This window comes from Zootoca vivipara, chromosome Z1 (assembly GCF_965207765.1).
Source record: "Zootoca vivipara chromosome Z1, rZooViv2.hap1.1, whole genome shotgun sequence".
Classification (NCBI taxonomy): Eukaryota; Metazoa; Chordata; class Lepidosauria; order Squamata; family Lacertidae; genus Zootoca; species Zootoca vivipara.
This window is the reverse complement of record NC_142583.1, coordinates 47590390-47614394: the sequence shown is the minus strand read 5'-3', so window position 1 is coordinate 47614394 and position 24005 is coordinate 47590390. Positions and strand designations below refer to the sequence as shown.

Sequence of the window (24005 nt, the reverse complement as noted above, 5' to 3'; positions counted from 1 at the left end):
TCAGGTTCCTGAATCCTGTAGTTCTACCAGCCTTTGCAATCCCCAGATCATCACCACATATATAATAGAAGGGAAAATGACATTACCGCTGTTACCTGAAGTTCCCTTGTTTCTTCTTCAGCAGCTGAAGCATGATAAGAAAGGACCTTTAGGGAAAAGAAATGAAGCACATATAAAATGCTCTCTATATAGGTGCATATGCACACATACACTAATAAAAAGCAAGCAAAAATCTACACTAATACTAATAAATTAGCTATTTAAATTCTCAAAGCACTCTTTCCTCTGGCATCCAGAATTCTCTGCATAACCTCCCAGCAATAGCTAAACTGACAGCGTTAATATAGTGATTTGTGATTTCCATTAGTGATTTACCAATAAAAGCAAAGTAATGGGCTACTGTGTACACATTCCTGAGGGCCTCTGAATTATTCCAGAGGATTACTGCGGTGCAGATATCTGCTGGAACCCAGCAAACCATGATTGAAGGTCTGAGAGCCAGCTTTGGGAATGTACCATCCTTCTGCTCTCCAGCACAAATTCTCCCTCCCTTCCACTGCTTGTCTCATCTATGATTTAGCATGACATCTCTACCAACTAGGTTCCTTCATAAGCAGGATGATTTTAAAGCAAGTTAAAGCAGTCTGAAAATTTAAATAATGTTTCATTATTAGCAGGAATTGGGAAATGGTTGCATTTTCGGCCTCCACTGGTTACACAGCCAAATTTCCTGAATTTATATTGCCAAAACACCCAAACTCTCAACATTGCTGGGCACAGCAAACCTGCCTCCTGGTCGGGAGCAGCAGGATTGAACAGAGCGGCAGAGCTAATTCCACATGTGAAACCCTAACGCTTGCACTGGCCAAGACAGAAGGGCAAGAGGGAGGGAGTTTTTCTCTCCTTTATTTGCTGTAGCAACTGCAGGCTGGTACAGCAGAGGTGCCTGAACTGGGACTCTCAGCGGGCAATATGTGGGCTTAGGATCTACTGAATCCCTTGCCTGTCCTCCTGTTCCCCCAGTTTGGGGGGGCTTATGCCGGCTACGCAGTATGCCAACTACTGCAGTAGCTGTCCAATTGCCAGTGCATGGCAGCAGACCTGCCTGCCACCAGAGACAAACAGAGGCTCTGCTCAACCCTAACCCTCCTCCAGGAGTGTAAACCAGGGAGTGCTCCCCTAGTAACCTTCATACAGATAGCTTAAGATCCAGTGGATCCATTGCCTGTCCTACTCTTCCCCGTCGTTCAGAGGCTTATGCTGGCTATTGTATGCCTGCTACTTGCAATAGCTGCCCAAGTGTCAGTGCTTTTTTGGTAGATGGCTTTCATGGTGGGAGAGATGCTCGCTGGCATGTTTGGGAACACCACCAGTTAAAAAGCAAAGTTCTGGCCTCTGAGCACCAGGCAGCACTAATCCACCTGGATCCAGGATGACCAGCACAGGAGAGGAGCCACTGAATCCACTGCCAGAATCCACTGTCTTATGCTGCCTACCACTAGCTACCACAGTATGCAGCCTAGTGTAGCTGCCCAAGTCCCAGAATTTATGGAGAATGCTTCCGTGCCAGCAGAGTTGCCTACCAGCAGAGCTGGGTTGAGGAACACCTCTGCCCAATCCATATATGTTTCCAGGAGTTTCAGGAGGTTAGGATTCATCCCTTCTGAACTTTAACATTAATAGCTTTTGTACTTTGTTTCCTGCACATCCACGCAGGATGGATCCTGGTATGAGCAGTTTACCAGTTCTGCCCAGCATGGAGGACTCCTGAGGGCAGCAAGGCATGGAAAAAAATATATCACGTTGTTGGCCTTAAGTGAGCAAAGAACTCTTTTCTTTTATAAAAAGGGGGGATTTGAAAAGCTTCCCTGCCCCTATATGAAAGACAAATAGCTTACAACATGGCTATAATTATAAACTCGACAAGGTTGTCATAATAAATCCGCTCCCCCGCCAACGGGTTTGTAACACAGGCATAAAAGAAATTCTGTTTCAGGAAAATCTTGGCAGAAGTTTTGTCAGCCTAGGAGAAAATATTTTTCATTTAATGAACAAATTCAAACTTATTATTCAGGAGTGTGAGGGAAGGAGAGAAGAACCTCAGTGTTTGCTTTGGACTCACATTTAACTCATGTGCAATTAGAATTATAACCTCAGCCTATAGCAATTTGCCCATGAGAATCTTTCTTTCTCCCTTAAAAGGTTATGTTACCTGGGTCTGTAATGCGCGACACACATAGCTGTCCAAACTAATTTGCACAAAGCACTTTAATCAAGAGCGCACTGCTATAAGTTAATGCAAGCAGTGCACCTAAACAAAGATTTGCATGAGAGCTTTCCCTTCAGAACTGAATTGATGGCAGAATCTGCATTTTAGAAATATTGCAGAGGCTCTGTTTACTCTGTGGATGCAAGTGGATCCAAAGTCTACAACATCTGACTTCCTAGGTTACTTTGGAAGGAGATAACTGTGAACCTGGATCTCCTACCGGGCTCTCCTTTCATACCACGGCAATTAAAACTAACAGTAACCAATTCAAAGGCTAGGACTAGATGACGTTCATATTTGATATGGTTTGATGAAGTTAGAGGAAGCCTACAGTAATCTTGCTGTTGCTCCAGCTATTGGTTTGTTTGAAGGGCTCAGCCAAAGTCATCACAGAAAACCTCAGAGAAGAAGAGGACGTCCTAGTGCCCAGAGCCATGTCCTTTTTCTATGCAATATGATAAACCATCAACGTCAGTTACCAGCATGCAATATGTTCAGGGAAGGCTATGTTTGTGTCCACTGCTAAATCCCAGGTTAGCACTTAATATGCAATAATCTGCCACGTGTCATGCAAACACATGGAAATGGAGAAGCAAACCGTAAATAAAAAGGAGAGCGACCCTGCGCTGAGCACTGAGCCAAGTTTGGCTTGCCTTAAACTCAGCAAGGGAGTTTGAGTAAAGAAGCAGCTGTGAGTTACATAAAGGCTGCCTTGATTTAGCCTCACCTCTAATGTCACCATCTGCTTTGCCATGGCTCTTTCCACAGTTTCATACATCTGTGTGTTCTGGATACCCAAGCCGCAGAAGATGACAAAAGCTTCCAGAAACTGTTCGTCATTTCTGTTGAAAGCCTTTATTTTGCCTGAATTTTCTTCCATCTTATTTGCAAGTTGACAGACTCCTAGATCATTTAGAAAAAGGAAATGTTAACATATATATAACATATAACACACACACGCACGCACACACACACAATTTTTTAACCATACCTCAATTGATAGAAAGGAAAACTAACAAGCTTTCTTTATCCATAGAAACAGAGGTCTGACAATTTAAACTTTCTAGTCCAGTGTTTCAACATTATTATTATTAACCCAGAAAATATAGTTGCATTCATATAATCAAGCGACACATGAACTTGATCCACCCACAGCTCTTGTTTCACATCTCCTTTCACATGAGAAGGGAAGCAAATGAGAAATCTGCAGTTAACCTCAGCCTCCCATTGCATGAGAACCAGGAACTATGAGCAGTCAAGCAGTCTAATCAGAAGTCAAGTTTAAAATGTTGTAAAGTTGGCTTCCAAATCTTGGCTTATGGATGCCATTAACCGTGGTTCACGGCTTGTGCAGAAAGGGAAACAGTGATTTACTGTGGCTTCTTCAGTTCTTCCCCCACACAATGGAGTGAAGCAAGACAAAGGGGTTGTGTGAGAGAGTCTGAAGCTAATCAATATCCTGGCTTTATGAAGCCAGATTTGATCATGTGAGCTGAGCCTGTGTGTCCTACCCTTCATCCACTGGTCCTTACATATTCTGAACTCAGATTTTGCATTCCACTAATGCAGATTTAGATCCAGAATATACATGTATTTCTATTCAGTAGGAGTTTTTTTTTGTTTTTTGTTTTTACAGAAGTGCAGCAGAGTCAACAAAGCCCACTGGGGACTGAAGGAATGGATTCTGGTCTCATGGGGAACTGGCACTGGCGGCAGCAAGGTGACGGGGCTTGTTCTTCCCCATCCCTGGAACCCCATATATCCCTTTCTCTCCTTCCCAAGTTTTCATCTCAATTTCCCTCTTAACTTCTATTATTAATAGTCCTTGAGTTTGATGTAATCCCTAAAGACAACTTGTCCTTTACAAACTAATTAGATTTTTGTAAGCATGCCAAGAGAACTGTAATGAATGTCAGGTTACTGGTACACAGACAGAGCTTGCCCTTTCTTACGAGAAAAAGGACCAGATTGTTTATCAAATTAACTACAAAGACAACATAGGGGGTCCATGAGTCCTCAGACCATGTGCTGCATTTGAGTAGGTCTCAAGGCTTCGTTTCTTAATAATGGTTCAGATATAACCCCTTTGCCCAAAGAGCAGCCTAGCTGGGAGGTTCTGCAAGAGAATAATCTGTGCTGATGACTGATGCAGGGAAATGTTGATCACAGCTGGGGAAGCTGTGGCCCTCCAGAACCTGTTGGGTTCCACCAGCCAATATGGTCAATGATAAGAGATTATGGGAGTTGTAGCCAATCAACTTCTGGGTGACTGTAGGTTTTCAATCTCTGCTGTAGATTCAGCCTCACAAGAAATTCAACCATTCAAACAGCTTGCTTGCTTAGACACACACACACACACACACACACACACACACACACACACACACACACACCACCCTTCATCAGAGCACCACGGGGTGGAAAACAGTAGTGCCCCACCCTCGTTTAAAAGGCTCTAGAGGTTGCCAGGACCCCGAGAGCTTGTATGGGGCGAGCACATATCACACCAATTCTGAAGAGTTTGCACTGGCTGCTTATTACATGCTACTTAGCCAAATTCAATTTGTTGCTCTTGACTTATAAAGCCCTCAATGACTGAGGACCCAGATATTTGAAGGAGTGCCTCTTCATATATCAGCCTGCCTGCACTCTGAAATCTGTAGGAGAAGCCCTTCTTCTTATGCAAGCTCATTATGCAGGAACTTTAGAAAGGACCTTTTCTGTGGTGGCACCTTGGTTGGGGAACTCTGCTCATCACCAATATTGTCTATCTTTTGACTGGTTAGAAATAAACCAGTTCCGCGTGGATTTGCAAGAAGTGGAACTGGGTATACCTTGGTGTTGTTTGCTGCTGTATTTTAATAACAGGTGTCTGGTAATTTTAATTAAGCTGTTTTTGTTGGCTACAATTTTATTGAGAATCTTATGTTACCAGCCCTTGGATCATGAACTTGACGAAGGGTAAGATATAAATGCAATAAAATAAATAAATAAAAAGCACGATATACAGTAGTAGTTTGTCTTATGCTGAAGGTAATACAAGCTCTTGAGCAAGTGGAATGATTGCTTCATTTTTCTCATGGAACACTGTAGCATGAAGCATAAAACAGCACTCCCTTAAACACAAGATCCCTTCCCCATATGGCTCCAACCAATGACATTTAAAACGTCTGTGAGTAATGGAGTGTGAGAATTACAGTAGGAATGCTTCACTATATATTTTCAAGAAACATTCTCTAAATAGAATGTTTTCCAAAACTTTTCCATGATGCAGTGGAAGGTCTGTCCAAATATATTAAAGGCCAGATCCCTTTTAGGAAATACTTACTGCAATTTGAAAAAGGAAGAGCTTTGCAAACAAGGCCAGAAGATACAACCCGGTGCTTTTTCGTTTTGCTACCTTACAGAAATCATGGAAACACACGTGTTGTCACTAACACTCTCATGCAAAGCATCTTATCTGGGAGTAAAGTGCATTGAATAATATAATAGAACTTATTTCCAGATCAGGGTGCAAATATTCTACCATGACATGCATTCATTTTATGAAGTACTGTATAAATGAATTTAGGGACAATTTAGGGGCAAAGAAGAATTTAGTATCCATCTTAGAAAGTTAACTATCATTGACTTCCAAGAGGATATTTTATCTCCTGCTGAACCACGAGTCTCACAAAACATCACACAGAGTGGATGAAATGAAACACAGAAAATAAAAACATTGTACCTATTACTTTATTCTTCTTTCCGTTTTTAATTGGCGTGCATAGCAAACTTTCTATATTCTGGTTTTTACTATCTGCATTTTCATTCTGTTAATAAAAGAAACAAACCTTACTGACTTTATCAGTCGACACCAATGCTATAGATTAATCATGTAATATATAAAACTGTACAAGCATGATAATTTATGAACATGCCGGATCATACTTCTCTCAGATTTTGGTAGCACAGTAGTAGCAACATTCTAAATCAACACAAATGTGAAATTTTCATTGAGATTTCCTCCATGATTTAGTACTCGAACACGTTTGCACTTTTGACAGCTGTTGTCAGACTTGCTCTATAGTAATAAACTGTACTTATATAATGGATACCTTCATGCTCAAATATTCACAACATTACAATTTTCAGAAGAACTGTATGGGAATACTTACCAATTTTGCAACTAACTTTAAAAACAGCAGCAGTCCCTAAAATAGTCATCTCCAGAATGGTGTCCCTCAGAGGTTTTGGACTACAACGTGCACCAGGCCCAGCCAGCAGAGTAAGTGGTCAGGGATGAAGGGGTATTTAATCCAAAGCATCTGGAGCTGGTGGAAACCTGGCCTATAATTATCCCCTTCACAAGGTAACAGACTGTTGGTTTTTTTAAACAGCATAATCTACACAAATAGATTCTAAGTAGAAAATTGCTAATGCTTTTTTAAAATCAAAACACAGAGCCCTAGATATTCAAATGGCTAACTGGCAAGGAAGGGTAGGGCCTCTCTCAGTATTGGAAGACCAACAGTAGTAAAGATTTGTGGAGCCCAGTAAAAGTGAAAGGGGAGCATCCAGAAGATAAACCAAAACTAGTCAATAGTTGCCAGTGTCAATTACATCTGTCTATTCCAGGGGTCAGCAACCTTTTTCAGCCATGGGCTGGTCCACCATCTCCCAGACTATGTGGTGTACCGGACTATATTTTTTTGGGGGGGGGGGAATGAACAAATTCCTATGCCCCACAAATAACCCAGAGATGCATTTTAAATAAAAGGACACATTCTACTCATGTAAAAACATGCTGATTCCCGAACCATCCGCGAGCCAGATTGAGAAGGCGATTGGGCCGCATCCGGCCCACGGGCCTTAGGTTGCCTCCCCCGGGTCTATTCCCTACATTTATATACCAACATTCTCATGCTGTTCATGATGATGCATGTGGTTCTTTACACCACTGTTTTATCAATGAGCTGCATTAAGTTGGTCCAAGGTCACCCAGTGACTTACACAGGGCAGTGGGGATTTGAACCTGGGTTTCCCAAGTACTGATCCCACACCCTAACCACATTGGTTATCTCATATTCCATATAACATTCCATATAAAATGTTTGAGGCATTACATGGAAACTGTTAAAATGTAACAGTAATAGAGGGGGGCAGCAAAAACAACAAATCCACAATACAGTAATAATCAGAGCAATGCAATAAACAATTAAAAACACAGAATGCCAATCTATTGAAAAACAACAGTCCATTAAACAATTCAAAGGATAGCTATCAAAAAGTCTAGTCCATGATCCATCACACAGCAAATCAGTGCATAACTGGTCTGCCCTGAACTCATCAGCGAGCAGTAGTCTTTGTAACTGAAATCATATCAGAGCTTTGCCTTCCTGGGCCATGTACAAAATGGTAGGAAATGGGCCAGACAGAGAGCAATTGCCATCAGGATAGACAGGTACAGTCCCATGAAAGATGTAGACATCTGCAGAGTGGGGACTGAAGCAGGTGTTGAGGGCTAGTGTGATTATGCCTCTTGAAACTATTTTAATGCAAGAATGACCCTAGAGGGGCCATCGTACAAAATCTTCTGTAATTGAACTGCATGTACAAAAGCCGTGCATTTTCTATTGGTAAGGTCAAAATCTAGATTTACATTTACTTACTGTCCAAGGAAATCTTTTGTCTTGGCGAATATCTGAAATGTTAAGAGGCTCCATGGTATTCTTCACGTATTGAGCATACATATAATTAATTTGGTTTGTATCATAGTTTCTGTTGGAGCAAGAAGAAACAGAGTAATTTCTCTGCACCAACCTCCTCATTGTTATTATTCAGTTATTGATCAACATCTACATAAAAACAGCAAAAAACCCAAAACCAACTGATACGTTTGAAGCAAAACATAAACAATACAAAATAGATACTCCTGGCAAAGACCCATTTATCCAGCTGGGGAAATGTGTTGGGACAAAAATGTCTTCATTTGTTTCCGGAAAGTGGGTGCCTCTCATTATTTCAACAAGGGTGTTATTCCACAGAACAGAAACCCTGCTTCAAGTTACTGCAGAATGAGCTTTCACAGACTGCAGGGATCTACTGGGTATATAAGGAATAAGGCACTTTCTCAAGTAATCTGGTTCTGAGCTGTATATGGCCTTATATGTTAGTACCAACAAATTGGAGCTGGCCTGGTAACAGATGGCAGCCAGTGCAAGCAAGCAAGATGTTCCATTCTGGCAGTAGTTTGCCCCCACAAGCAACCTAGCTGTCACATTCTGCGCTAGGGCAGCTTCCAGACAAACCCCAAGGGGAGCCCTACATAGAGTGCATTGCAGTAATTCAACTGTGAGGTACCAACACATGGACAATTGTGGTCAAGCTATCCCAGTCCAGGAGTGGCCACAGCTGTCTTACCAAGTGAAGTTAGTAAAAGGCACTCCTCGTCACCAAGGACACCTGAGTCTCCAGTGACAGAGCTGGATCCAGGAGCAGCCCCTAACTGCACTCATGCTTCTTCAAGGAGAGTGTGAATGCATCCAGGGCAGGCAGCTTACCCACTTCCCAGACTTAGGAACCAGTCACCCACAGACCCTCCGCATTGGTAGAATTCAGGCTTAGTTTTTTTAGGCCGTATCTAGCCTACCACTGCATCCAGACACTAGGTCAAACAGATGTCACAGAGAACCAGAGTTGGGTATCACCAGAATACTGATGACACCTTGCTCAAAAACTCTAAATTGTTTTATTCATTTTCATATAATTTATGTACCACTTGTTTGTAAATTCAGGTCTGAACCAGATTGGAATGGGTTTGAATAACCAGTTTCCTCCAGGAACACCAGTAGCTGCTTGACCATGGCCCTCTCATGTACTATGCCCCCCAAGAGGGTACAATGGTACCTCCGGTTGCGGACGGGATCCGTTCCGGAGGTCCAGCCGGATCCCAAGGTTTTCGCAACCAGAGAGACTGCTTCTGCGCATGCGTGTGTGGCAAAAACCCAGAAATATACTTCCGGGTTTGCCGCTTACGTATCCTGAAGTTTACGTAACCAGAGGGATACGTAAGCGGAGGAACGACTGCATTTGCAACAGGGTGGTGGTTGTTAAATACCATTGGGTCCAGTATGGTTTTTTCCCCCAGAAGTGGCCATACTATTGCCTCCTTCAGGTGGCCAGCAAGCCCTCCCCCACAGAGATGTGTTCAGCATAACCTGAACCCACCCAATCATTCTCCCCACAACAGCTTTAATCAGCCACGAAGGGGAGGATCTGAAGGGCACATTGTTGGGAACATACTCGCAAGCACCCCATCAATGTCATCAACCTGCAGAAACTGAAACTCAATCGATGGGGCATTGAAAACCTCACTTGGGACTTTGTCAATTATGGCATCTAATGATCAACATTAATGTTCAACAAAGCAAGTTTAATGCATGTTTTTGTACGCTAGAGATGAAGTTAAGTTCCCAAGGCAGCTTTGGACATTCAAATACCACACTTGAAATCTGAGGTTTTTTTGTAGGCATAACGCTTTCTCCAGCACACACTCAACGTGCCATTTCCCGGTAATTTGCTTAAGTAACATGCTCAATTGTCAATAAAAAGGCATCCAACCAGAACTGGATTTATCTGGTTTGTCTGTCTGTCTGTCTGTCTGTCTGTCTGTCTGTCTGTCTGTCTGTCTGTCTGATTGTCTTTCAGTCCCTCTGTTAATCCATCTCTGAACACTGTCCTTCAAATAAATCTCCCTGCCAAAGGATTCAGGTATTGTTATTCCATTGACCCTAAAGACTGTGGCTCTTGGGCTTTAGCTCAAGAAAAGCCTATTGTTAACCTGAACTGAACCATGTAAACAAAGTTCACATGAGCAGAGTGTGAGGGAGCAGCTGCTTTCAGATGTGGTGCTTAAACCTCCTCTGCTTTTTTCATTTTTTCATATTTACAACTGAAAGAAAAGCCAGTATTGGCTAGCATGTACATTTTATTTTAAAATGGCTTATTTTCATTATATTTAATTTATTAAATACATAGTGGAATTACACCTCCACTAAAAAGCTCAAAACTGATACACAATAAATGGCATTAGCAAAGCAATGCATACATGCCTTAGATAAACTGCTTTTCCCCCAGGGCAGAATTTTTCTTATTATTGTACCTCGGAATCACACATCCAGATAATAGCAACTGGAGCTCTCCATATATCTGCTTCTCTAAACTATTCTGGGGCTATCATTACATCCATTCACCTGTTACAACCATTCACCATTCAATTCTCTAATACTTCTCTAGACTTCCACAAGATGTCTGCCCTCAAGGTGTTGCTGAACTACAGCTTCCATCATCTTTGACTACTGGCCATGCTAGTTGGAGCTGCTGGAAGCTGGAGTGAAAAACTACTTTAGGGAAGGCTGCTCTATGCTAACAGTAATATCAAAAAGAGATTATTCATGCAGTCTATGTTTCAAAAGAAAAAGAAGTGCTACAGCATGGACAGTGGATGGCAGGTCTTGAGCAATCAATGAAGGATGTTCAAAGGAATACAATGGGAAGATAATGAGTGGTAAGGTGCTACAGTGAATGCTTACTGGAAGGACAGATGCTGAAGCTGAGGCTCCAATACGTTGGCCACCTAATGAGAAGAGAAGACTCCCTGGAAAAGACCCTGATGTTGGGAAAGATTGAGGGCACTAGGAGAAGGGGACGACAGAGGACAAGGTGGTTGGACAGTGTTCTTGAAGCTACCAACATGAGTCTGACGGAACTGCGGGAGGCAGTGGAAGACAGGAGTGCCTGGCGTGCTCTGGTCCATGGAGTAACGAAGAGTCGGACACAACTAAATGACTAAACAACAAGAAGGTGCTACAGGTTTTTTTAAAATAGAAAAACATCAAACATAATGTGTATCAAAGGTAAAAAAAGGAACTAATGTTGAAGAATGAAAAGCATGCAAGAAGGGAGAGGTGTTTCTAAAATCAGATTTAATAATTTGCACTTGGAATTTTGGCATGTTTGTAAAACAAAAACAAATTTGCTTCACAAATAACACAGAGCAGATGGAACCCTTATGAATGTTCTCAACACTTTTGAAAGTTCATGTTAAAATATGCTTTTCAGAGCTGAATGCACATGTCTTGCATTGTATTTGCTGTACTGTGATATAACATTTCCTTCTTCCAATCAGATATAGAATAAATCTTTCCCAAGTAGTAATTACATTATATTCCCTCCCCTCCCACTGTTGCCACTCTATTTGCTGAAGACTCAGTCTTTGCCTATACATACTCAGAAGATTTTTGCATTGACCAGATCATCATGCATAATGCTGTACTGGAAAGTGAAGCTTTTGGGGGTCTTTTATGGTTAAGGAGATAAATGTGTTTACCAACAATTTCAAAACATCTCCGAACAAACTTGCCAGAGACTATGCCTTGTTAGCATTAGGGGCTGTTTTCCACTTGGACCACCTTCTTTAGTGCAACATCTGCAAAGACTCTGTGCCAAGATTCCTCGTTAAGAACTCTGCATGTATTTTATTAGGCAAATGTAATGACTTGGATATTGTGCCCTTCTAGAAAGCTGTGGCCTATAACCCTCTCTGTAAGATGAATTTCTATGTCACATACTACTCAATCTAGCTGGCACGCATCTTTGTTCTAATCTACAGAATTAATTGGCAGGCCCATTGATTTTGAAGGAAATTGCCAAGGGAAGGGTGCTTGGAATAGCAGCCCAAGTCCCATGAACATCAGCAGAATTAAGCCAATTTCAATAGTGAAAATAGGTCAACGTTTTCACCACATGGGTTGGATAAAAGCTTTTAATAAAGGTTGAGTTGAATTAAGCTTTCAAAATGTTCATTGTGTCTTTCCATATGTCTGTTGTTTCTTGTATCGAGTTGCTTCCAGGCCAACATTATGAGGACACTCTAGGTGTAGATTTGACCCACCTGACCCTCAGAAGTGGCACACAGACAATCCCCATTAGTCTGAGCACAGTTTGAGCACCAGCAGCATCAGCATGAGCTTTCATCAGGGCTGGCTGACTAACTTAAAGTCCTCTAAATGTTGTTGAACTCCAATTCCTGTTTGCCCCAGCCAGCATGGTCAGTAGTCAGGGATGATACGCGTTGTAGTCCAACAACTTCTAGAGGGCCACAGGTTAGCCAACCCTGGTCTAAATAACTGTTTTTGGAGTGACTGTTGCAGGAAATCCCTTCTACCTGTTGCTTGCAATTCACCATCTCTGCATCTAGTTTAGAACTATATCAAGCAAACAATGGTGGGGGACTCGCCTGGCAAATACACTGCAGCACTAAGAGGAGAAGATAAGCCAACAAAATGATGAACCATCTTCATCTTGATATGATCCCTTCTCCTCTTGCTCATACATGAAGGCAAGCATCCTCTTTCATATCTCCTCTATCCCACTCTCCTCATCGCGGACTTTGTTTATGCACCCACCAGAAGTAGAATGGAGCCACTAATTTTCAATCCCTTTTTGTAAAGCAATGAAGGAGCTTTTAAAAAGAAAAGTGTACAGAACACGTACAGCCATTCTGTCTGGTAGTGCTGAATTTCTGAGCAAAGAGGAGTGCAACCTTCAGGGGTTATCTTCTGCACAAGCTCCTCTGAAATTAGCGGAATGCACAAGAGGTGTATTCTTGTGCATTATTTCATATCTGCAGCTTTGTGTAAAGTTTCTGGTGATATGAAAGCAGAAAGCACTGCATTTTCTGTCTTGCCCATGTGTCTGGGGCAATCGTAATTTGAGGTCCATTTTTACCTTTTGTGCGTCTCACTTGAATTTTCTAATTCCTCAGATTCCATGTGAAAGACGCTGGAAAATGGATCCTAAAAATGAGAACAGAGTTTCAGCTTAGTTAGTATATATAAATGGAATTATCTGTATTTCATAGCACTCAATTAATTAATTTATTCAAGGACAGCAGCAAGTTGCTTCTGTCTCATGGTTACCATGTTGTAAGGCATAAGAACATAAAAGCCCAGTTGGATCAGACCAAAGGCTCATCTAGTCCAGCATTCTGTGGCCAACCAGATGTCCATGGGAAGGCAACAGGCAGATACTTCCAGCAACTGATATTCAGAGGCATACTGCCTCAAATACTGAAGATATTTTCATTTTCATATGTGACTGCCTTAAATTTCTTCATGGGTTGTAATCAGGGACCATATGCTCCTCTCTAAACCCAAAGGGCATCTTCGAGTCCCTTCTCCAGGTGTCCTCACCAGGTGAGATGTGCTAGGTGGCACCCCAAACATGGAATGCTCTCCTCAGGTGCCTGCACCCTTGATGCCATTTCAGCATTAACCAAACACCCTTTTTATGTTTGCAGGCCTTTTAATCTGTTCCTTCTTAAATGCGTTGTGCTGATTTTGTGTTTTATCGATTTATTGTATGTATACTATTGTTGTTGTTTTTGTTCTCAGTCACTATGAGAACATGGGAGACAGATTAAAAAATTTAAAATTGCAGGGTGCACAAAATGTGCAGGGTGCACAACAACCACTGCACTCTGCTCTTTCAGTGGCTGCAATCCAGGGATCTAGTCCATTGTTGTTCCTTGTAGGCATATGGTCATTGAACGCAATTGCAAAAGATGGGCTTCCAGTGCTGATTATGGGAAGCAGAGTTCTGGCTCTAAAGCATCTAAGGGTTGCCTAAGAACCTTCTTTCCTTGAAAAGCAGTCAGGTTCTGTACTTACTGAGCTGTCTTCATCCACTATGAAAATGGTGCATTTCTGCACCTGCATAAAGGTGATTATGGTGGCAGCTATCTTCTTCAAAATTACTTCTAAAGATTGCTGCTCTTCAAATATTAAGCTGGCAAGATCGAGGAGAACCTACAAGGAAAAAGAAAAGAAAGATATATTAATGTTGGAAATTTTTTGATGGAAAGCAAGGCAGATACAAATTTAATTATTATGCAGTGAGATTCCCCCCCCCTTTTTTTAATGGAGATGAAAGTCTCAGGACCAAACAACACATGATGCCAATCATCTATTTTTATATATATTTTTAATCGAAGAATCATAAGCATTTTTCATTCACACAAAACCCCTTATCAGGAACCTTGCTGGAAGACAATCATAGCAGAACCCAAGACATAACAGAACCAAATAATAATAATAATAATAATAATAATGGAGCATAACTGAAGAAATGTTTCACCCCACAAGTTTTTTTTTAACCTACTTCTTTTACAGTTTCCCCTGCCTTTTCTTTTGGTGATATCCTTTGGTTAAACCGATAAATATTTAACATAAAAAAGTTTTCAAATTAGCTACTTGGCTACCCATGCTTTCTACTTCCTGTCTACTCAAGACAGAGACATCATTCATTCATCTTCTGCAATAGAAATTTTGGGTCAGGTACATTCTTAACCCAGTGGGGACTCGCGTCTTTGGATGTTTTGGCTCATCGTGTCAACACAACCTTGATTTCTCCCACAATGCCCCACTGTAAGCTTTGCAGTGGGTGGGTGGGTGTGTATGTGGGGTGGAATTCTCAATTTGGCAAACTAGGACCCTGCTTGAAAAAACAACAGCCATGCAGTGCCACATTGTGGAGCTGGGCTGAGACGTTTACACCCCTTTTGCAAGCAATTTTGAAATCCCATCCCACTGTCAAGCTTAGGAGCACGGCCCTCCTATTTTATTCATACTGATTTTCCCCACACACACACTGCCAGAGGTGGGCCTAGATACTTCCCTCCGTAAACAGTGGCGGAATATAAATAACCCTCCAACAAAGCACATGGCTAGAGGACACACCCTTAGAAACATACTGAGAGAGACCAACTCTGATTCACCAGATACAGTAAACACCCTATTAATACATGTGGAGGAGCCTCAGAGTCTGAGTGAGTTTACAGAAGACGCAGGATCAGGGCTTGTTCAAGCTCCAACTCACCCCAACGTCAGGAAAATTAGAGTGGCGGGGGGAGGGGGAAGATGCTCTGAATTTACCTTCCTTTCTTTTCTACTTCCCCCCACCCCCAAGCATTTGAAACCTCTCAACTCTTTATTTCTTTAGTTACATCTCACCACTGCCCATCGAGGCATTTTTATGTTGGCTACAATCTACATGTTCATATAAGGCCTTTGGCTCAGTGGGGAGAGCACATGCTCTGCATGCACAAAGTCCCCGGTTCAACCCTAATGTCTCTAGCTATTTGAAGTAGCAGAGAGCCAGTTTGGTATAGTGGTCAGTGTCAGACAAGGACCTGGGAGAGCAGGGTTCAAATCCCCATGCAGCCATGAAGTTCACCTTGGGCCAGTCACTGCCTTTCAGCCCATAGCAGTCAAGTTCTCCCTTTTTTTAAAAAAGGGAAATTCCCTTATGCTGAATAGGGAAAACTTGACAGCTATGTTTCAGCCCAACCTACCATACAGGGTTGTTATGGGAGTTGAATGGGGAGTTGGAGACCCATGTATGCCACCTTGTGCTCTTTGGAAGAAAAGGTGGGATATAAAGCAAATAGAGGAAAGCCCAAGACTATACGAGCCAAATCAAGGCCACATGGACAGGCTCCCACACTGATTCTGCCCACAACTCCAAGCCATACATTATGCAAGAGATGCTAGAGATGATAGATAGATAGATAGATAGATAGATAGATAGATAGATAGATAGATAGATAGATAGATGGGATAATGACTTTTTAGGCTCACCTGGTTGCGTCTGTTTTCCAGTAGGGACGTCTCATACAGCTGAGCATTGTGAAGAACAATTCCACAAAAAGCCAGGTATGCAGCAAAATCCTAAAAAACAGATAATACTAAGTTAATTGAATTGGTGGGCTGAATATTGAGATGGCTGGGAGATAGTCAACTAATCTCTGTAACAGCACAATATAGATAAGGACCAGAAAGTATTGGGCTAAATTCTACTAACACAAAAGCTGGGAGGGCAGGTTTCAAATTGGACAGAAAATTGTCTTGCTTGCTCTAGGTGCTTTCCTCTCTATTGGTTTATATTGACTCTTAACATTTCCATAAAACACGCTGGCAATCCTAACCATTGTGAGATTACTTCTCTGCTCGTTGCCATTTATCTTCAGTATCTGCCAACAATCCCAAAGAAGGGACAACATGTACAGACTTATATATCAGATTCCCCAAATAGTTATTTACATTTTGAAATGCTCTTGTGTTTTCTTGTTTCTAACAGCACTCCAAATGCTTGGATATGGCTTGAAGAGTTGTTATTTTCTGTTCCCAAGAACCCTGCTTTAGTAGCAATGAGTGTTGTTTATATACTGTCCGAAAATACCCAATTCTACCTGTGACCATATCCCCAGTGGTAAAGATTTGTGGTCAATTCTTGCAAACACAAAACCAGAGTTGGACAATGGAATGTCTTATGTGCAATATTAAGTGTACAACGTCTTACAGAGACCCTCATCAACTTGGTCCAAAGCAAATAAAATAAGGAGCCTCCTTCCCTGAGTAATAATAAAAACAATCTACAGATGCTATCAAAGAGTGTCTGAGATTATTTTTTGACAATTATACATAAAATTGTTCTGCTAGTCAGCAGTTGCCAGGAGTCCTGCATTTGTTTTGGAAACATGTGTCTCGCTTCTAACCACAGCTTACTTAAGAAGTATCACTGACATCAAGGTATTTATTCATGAATAAGTGCATTCTTGAGCACAACCCATGCAATATTTATCTCTATTTTGTCATGAAAAAAGTATTCCTTAATAAGTAGTTCTGGGGAACCCACACACACCAAAAGTTACGTCAGCCTTAAATACTGAACACATGGTATAGCCACCTATCATACAATAAATCATGTGTTTTAAAAGTAGGAATCAAATTTTGCTTACATAGCAAACTTGTGAGCCATTTTTGTTTAGGAAACATATTACTTCTGATGTCCTGCAGATGTTCGTCACACATTCCATTTAGACAGGATGAATGAATTCTTATCCTGCTATTGCCAATGTTTGTCAGCTAGTAGCATAGCAGCCTTTCCCAAACTGGTCCCCTCTCAATATTATGGACTACAACTTCCAACAACTCCAGCCAGCACTTGGGACGATGGAAGTTGTAGTCCAACTGCATCTGGGGGAGTTGGACTGGGGAAGTATTGGAAGATTTAACAGTGAATAGATATAAAGATGGTACAATCATAGTTCATCATAAAAACTGCTCTGAGATTTACAAATGAAGGGCGGTATACAAATTTAATAAATAAGAAGAATAAGAAGCTCATAAATGAGTGATTTCTGTACATAAGTACATCAAAAGTGCCAAGATGGATTAGAGCAGGGGTTGTCAATCTGGTCCCTACCGCCCACTAGTGGGCATTTCAGCATTCTAGGTGGGCAATAGGGGGTTCTACGGCACATGCTGAATCCTCCTTCCATCAAGCACTGGTGGGCAGTAAAGAAATTTTACCATCAAGAAGGATGCATTAGTAGGCGGTAGGTATAAAAAGGTTGACTACCCCGGATTAGAGGAAGGCCTATCTAGCCTAGCATCTTGTTTCCTCACACTGACCAACCAACCAGATGCTTCTGGGAAGCCCACAAGCAGGACATGAGAGCAATAGCATAACAGGAAGCAGCCATTTTGTGGGGGAGTTCTGTCCCTTGCCCCCGTGCACATTAGTGGAGTGGACATAATCTGCTCTGTTACGCCCACATTCAGCTCTCTTCCGGGTCCAAAAGGACCTGTGTGGCGGCGGCCGTGCATCAATTGGACATGTGCAAAATGGTCACCGCCTGTACTCCTGCTGTTGTTTCCAAGCAACGGGTTTTCAGAGGCATGTTTCCTCTGATCCAGGAGGCATAATAAAGCTACTGACAGCCTTTATCCTTCATGGATTTGTCTTATCCCCCTTTAACACTATCTAAGCTGACATCACTACATTTTGGGGAAGCCTATTCCAGAGTTTTAACTATGCAACATGTGAAGAAACACTGACTTTTGTCTTCATTGGATGAATACCAATACTTTGAGGCTCTAGTGCTATGTTCAAGCAGACTAAACAATCCAGAATAAACTCATGTAAACAGAGAGGAAATTAAATTATCTGTGTATACCAGCAACTTCTATGAGTCTATAGTTGAAAGAAATTGTTGAATTTCTAAGCTCTGTTACATAGAATGCTTATTTATTTTGTTTTAATTAATGTATAGACCACTCACATTAGAATATATATGAGTGGTGTACTTCTTTTGAACACAATTTCTGAATGTCTGAATGCTTCCAAACTGCATTAATTTACTCCCACACTGTTGTCAGTAGAAAAGTGGTTTACTTTTGTGCTGTTCACATGGTCACTGAAAGAAATATTAATTAGTTCCTGTAACTCTTATTTATTTACTGTTTCATTGAGTGATTCTCCACTTTCTAACAAGTTTCCAAGTAGCTTACAGAATATTAATATTACAAGAAAACTTTCTTTAAAGAAAAACATTTATGCCCTGCTTTTCATCCTTAATAGCAAAGAAGTGTGCAAAAATAAAGAGACAAGCAAATTACAAAATTCAGAATATACAAGGAGCCACTTAGTCCAACAGCAGGTAAGTCAAAAGAATCCAGTTGGTACTAATGTCCAGCAGAATTTTCCAAAACCAACTGTTTTCAGCATGGTGCTTAAATGACATCAAAGCAGGCAGCAGGTGAGCCTCCCTGGGGGAAGAACTCCACAGCCAGGGTGCTACCACCTAGTTGGCCCTTTCCCTAGAAGCTACCTGCCCCACCTCAGATGGTGAAGGCACTTGAAGTAGCTTTGCTGTAATGGAAAGTGAGGAGAAGCTAATCATTTATACCTTCTCATCTTGCTCAGTGAATATTCCTCCACCACCAGACTTCTTGTTGATTGCTTGTGCCACACCAACCACCTGATGAAAATAAAATATAGAAATATTAGTTAATTCCATAGGGTTTTGACTGCAAGTCATGTAGAAGTGAACATTAGATATCAAGTAGCTGCTATGTACTAACTTCTTCTTCTTCTTCTTCTTCTTCTTCTTCTTCTTCTTCTTCTTCTTCTTCTTCTTCTTCTTTTAAATAAATGTATGTTTTAAATGAAAATGTGTATTTAACATCTCAACTTGATTGGTACTATGATTTCTCCATGTCAGAAACTTTGACAGAACAGAGGGCAAGAAGACCCCAAAATGTATTTTAATTCTCCAAATCCAACGCTCGATATTTCCATAAATTGCTACTGTTGGGACAAACTGTTGCTTTTGATGTTACAACAACCATGTGTTCGAGAAAGTTTTCTATGTACCACATGTTGTCAATGGCAATGAGATGAGAGTGGTAGAGAAGGAAACAAGGAATGCAGGAGTCTTGGACTGCACTGTTTTCTGCTCCTGCCCCTACCAAGTGACCTCCCCCTTTTTGACAGCCCCAGATCACTCCAGGTGGGTCACACCCCAGTGAACCAGGGGGTGCCTGATAGCAAGGACTGGCTGGATGAGGAGGAGTGGTGAAAGACGCCAGCCTGGGAACCCCCCCCCCCCGGGGAAGCCTGAGAGCCAGAGGAGTGGTGGTGAGACATTGGACAGATCAGAGGGGGAGGGGAGGGGATGAATGGTTGGATGCTGAAGAAGCAACAGGCTTTAGTGAGCAAGAGGGGCCAGATGTGGAAAGCAGCTCAGACTCAGCTGATGAAGCAGAGAAGGAGGGAATAGATGCTCCATTATAGAGGCTGGCTCTGCCTGAGACCTCTCTGCTTGTATATGCTGTTTTCCTTTAAGAATGTACTTTTCTGCTCATTTCTGCGTCTTCAGTGACACCCTGCATCTGAACCTGCCCTGCATCTGAACTTGTTCTGGTTAAATGTTGAATCGGCCACATTCTGTTCAGGATGCACAACCCTACTACGGTATGTAGATGGAAGTTAATATTGCTTGTAGGCAATATTTGGGGGTGGGGCTGCGCAACAGACATTGGCAGGTTATTAAGCTTTGTGGCTCCTCCAAGCCTCAGATTCCCCAGAACCTGGTTTTAAATGTTATTATTTACAAATAATGCAAGGCACTTTACATAAAACAAAATTATGCAAGGCACTTTACATAAAATTAATACAAGTTTCTAATCGAATATAGAAGAAGAAGAAGAAGAAGAAGAAGAAGAAGAAGAAGAAGAAGAAGAAGAAGAAGAAGAAGAAGAAGAAGAAGAAGAAGAAGAAGAAGAAAACTATTATAACACAATATGATATGACACAGACAAAGTGGCAGAATTTACAATAAAAGCAATGCTATTCTTTTTGCATACCACATCCTCACAAGTTAAGGGCTTGTCTACAGCTTGCCGGTGACATAACAATTCCATGAGCATTAATGGAAAGTTTCAAAGGGAGTGCTCCATTAATACACTTATATCTGATGTTCTTGGGACCTCCTGCAGAGAGGTAATTGAGTCAGATGAGCAACTTTTGATGTATCACTAGTCGTCCAGAGCAAATGAAAATAGCAAGATGCCTTTTTTGAAAGGTTTATCTGCATGCAGAATCTGAAGTGCTTTCTTCCAAAGGGAAATAGCTCTGCAACCCCACCTCACTTATTTTCCTGCCTCTTTCAACCTTCTTTCAAAGTTTGGCACAGAAAAAAAAACAATTTCTGAAGAGGAAGGCTGGTGGGGAGGAAGAGATATCTGTTGGCATCCATCTGTCCTGAAAGACAATGGAGTGCGCCTCTGGGGGTGAAGTCAAACCGCTGTAGAATCACAGCGCCTGTTGTGGATGCAGAGACCGGTATCTCGTAACTGCTGACCTCATGTTGTTTTTGCTGCATTAGCAGCACCAAAGTGACCTCTCTGGGGTGCAATCCTGGACAGTGTGGATGGAGGTCCTGGGCTGCCAGGACAACTAGACACACACCTCCCCCCCCCCCCGGCTTCACTGATGTGGTCCAAAGGAAAGCAGATCAATACAATTGGCACCAGCTTGGCTGCAGTAGTTGCCGAAAATAAATGTACAAGGCACCACCCAACCACCTTAGGGACTCCATTCCAGATTTGTGTAGGGTTAACTCCTTAGCCTTCTCTTCTCCCAAAGAAAGGCAATGGGTACTGATTTTTCCACAGGGTTTACTCCCAAGCCTTTCTTACAAATGAGTATAGCAACAAGCCAGTGGAGGTTTAGATCACTGGTGCGATGGGGGTGCAGTACTGGGCGCAACAGATTGAAAGCCAGGTAAGAAATGGATGCCAACCCTACTCTGCCAGCCACTAAAAACATAGCAATCATGAATTCTGCATGACTGTCTTGAAAGAGGTAAAATATAGCACCATTTCCAGATACAGTAGTTATCTGCAGATATATAGCACCTAGGCTTTCTCATCCTGGTGAAACGGATTCTGGAGTTGTGAAAAACATTCAGCAAAGTGAGAAAAATCTAAACATGCATCATTTAGGCTGACGGAGCATCATCATACATAAGTAAGATTTTTATTCTCTCCTAAAACTGACCAAATAATACCGCCACGAGTAAGAACAAGACCAGACTGTGGGAAATGAACCTAGCAACACATTCCTTAATTAAGCAGATGAATCGAACCGGCATTTAAGCCTAACCAAAATCCTTCAGACAAACCTTCCATACATACCCCAAGAGTGCACTACAAACTGGAACAGTTAAACTCATCATTTCAAACAACATTACTGGACAAGTAATAAACATTTACTCTTCAACTTATGCTCTTACTTCCCCACCCCACCCCTTAGAGGTTGTCTGTACTACTTCACTTGCAAGCTGCAAAACAAACTTTTCTCTCCCCTCCATTAATATTCATAGTATGTTAGAACAATATTGTTTTTTCAAAACTCTAAGCATGTGCAGTTTTGCAGTTTTAATTAATATTTTGAATTAATTTTAGTGTAGATATACCATACTAACATGAAGATAGAGATTGAGAAAATATATGGGAAATCTGTATTAGGAAGAGGGGGGGGGGGAAATAACAGATAGAAACAATACACCATGATATGTTATATGGAAACACATTGTCTGCTACCATTCTGGAATGAGCAAGGAGCAGGTTTAAAGTAACTTATGTCATGGCGCCATCTTCCCAATGAGAACAATATGGAGTTTGCTTCTACTTCTCTGATGGAAAATGCATTTACCTTAGGAATAAGCACCCTTTTGTTATAGAAAAGGGGTAATATATCTATTTAAAAGTAAAAATAATAATAAATGAACACCCGTAACCATATATGTGCCTGGCCAGCTGTGTCCAAACTAATAAATGTTGACATTTGAGGTGCTGGAGGAGAGGATGCTGGTAGAGTGTAGGATGGAGGGGAGCCAGATTGACAGGCCAGGCAAGGTCCAAAGTGGCCCAAGGGAGACCACAGATGGGAAGGGCTGGTATCTTGGGGGGTGGATTCCTTTGAGTAGATGTTGGGGGTGGGGGGACAGTAATTTGGGGTGGTATTTTGCGGAGATGTCTGCTCTGCTGAGGACAGCAAGATGATCAGCAGCTGGAATAAATTATCGCTCTTGATATTGAATACGTATGTAGCTTTACCTACTACATTTCACATTGTATTTTTGCTCCTTTATGTTGTAAGCCACTTTTGAGTGTTGTTTTAATAGAAAAACGGGCTGTACATAGTAAAACTAACCAACCTAACCTTAAAATGCGGGGAGAGGGGAGGGTGGAAGCTGATATGACCTGCATTAACCCCAGGGGGGCTTTGGCATGCTGATCCCAGCCCCGGTGCTGGTTCCAGAACTGTTTGTCACTGGTACTATCATATGGCACCCTCTGGGAGGCCCTTTGCAGCCCTGGAGTTCAGCACAAACAGTCCAGCTACACCACTGCACAAAAGAGAGGGGAAGGGTGGGGCTTCTTGGTTTTAAAGTGTTTTTTTTATATAAAGAAAAAAAGGCCTGAGAGTAACCCAGAACGTTGAGCAAGCTTTCGCTTCCCACTGAGGCCTGTCTGGAGGCTCTCAATACCTGGAATTCCCAACTCCAGCAACTCAGATCTTCTAACCACATCCCAGTAGGAGAGAGGAAAGTTTTATTTGTTTATTTGTTGCCTCTCGTGAGCTTTTTGCACCCCCAGGAAACCAAAGATGTACAAGATAAAGACGGCTGTAATTCAGTTTAGCAGCTTTAGCACATTAGAAGCAAGGGGCTGCTGCCTGGAGTCCACCAGAAATAGAATTATTTGTGACCACCGCTGTTTGGAAGGGATACAAAACAGGAAATGATGCCTTTGGCTATTAATGCAGACCTCAACAGAAGATCTTTTGCAAAGCACACATATGGAAAAGTGTGCTCACCCACTAAGCACCAAAGCTCTAATAGCCAAGTTGCAAAACTGGGTGGAAAAACTCTTTCAATATCTCAGTGGGTTAGATGGTGATTTATAGGCTTCTTCACTCACTCTCACACCAAGCTCTCCAAGCTACCGGCAATACAAGTGGGGTCATTGTGCTGCAAAATTAGCCATTAGCAAGCATAGTCTCAAAATGCTCATTTTTAAATAAAGGTTGTATTGTCAGGCGCACTGCATAAAATCCAAATTTGCTCTTTTAAAGTTAATGATAAACTACTCTTGGCATCATCATACAAGTCCCACACTCTAAAGAAGCCTTCAAAAACAAAACAAGAAAAGTCTGGACAACAATAATGCAAACCCCTCATCTGCCCCACACTATAGCCAAACACAAACACACACACACACACACACACACACACACACACACACACACACACACCAATATACAAAGGCTGCCCATCATTTTA

At 41.8% G+C, this 24005-nt stretch overlaps 1 protein-coding gene across 14 annotated transcripts in view; it reads right to left on the bottom strand.

Moving 5' to 3' along the window:
* PDE5A (phosphodiesterase 5A) overlaps positions 1-24005 on the bottom strand; it is a 78276-nt gene that overhangs the window by 17085 nt on the left and 37186 nt on the right. For 8 of the 14 annotated variants that reach the window (XM_035111539.3, XM_088660386.1, XM_035111538.3 and 5 more), the window contains exons 4-11: positions 19062-19133; positions 15949-16038; positions 13981-14118; positions 13040-13107; positions 7921-8029; positions 5997-6081; positions 2997-3172; positions 87-146 (exon numbers count right to left, since the gene is read on the bottom strand). In XM_035111539.3, coding sequence (XP_034967430.1) covers positions 87-146; positions 2997-3172; positions 5997-6081; positions 7921-8029; positions 13040-13107; positions 13981-14118; positions 15949-16038; positions 19062-19133 — 798 coding nt within the window. The remainder of the gene's footprint in view (positions 1-86; positions 147-2996; positions 3173-5996; positions 6082-7920; positions 8030-13039; positions 13108-13980; positions 14119-15948; positions 16039-19061; positions 19134-24005) is intronic. The other 6 variants (XM_060278567.2, XM_088660390.1, XM_088660388.1 and 3 more) reach the window with 1 other exon arrangement.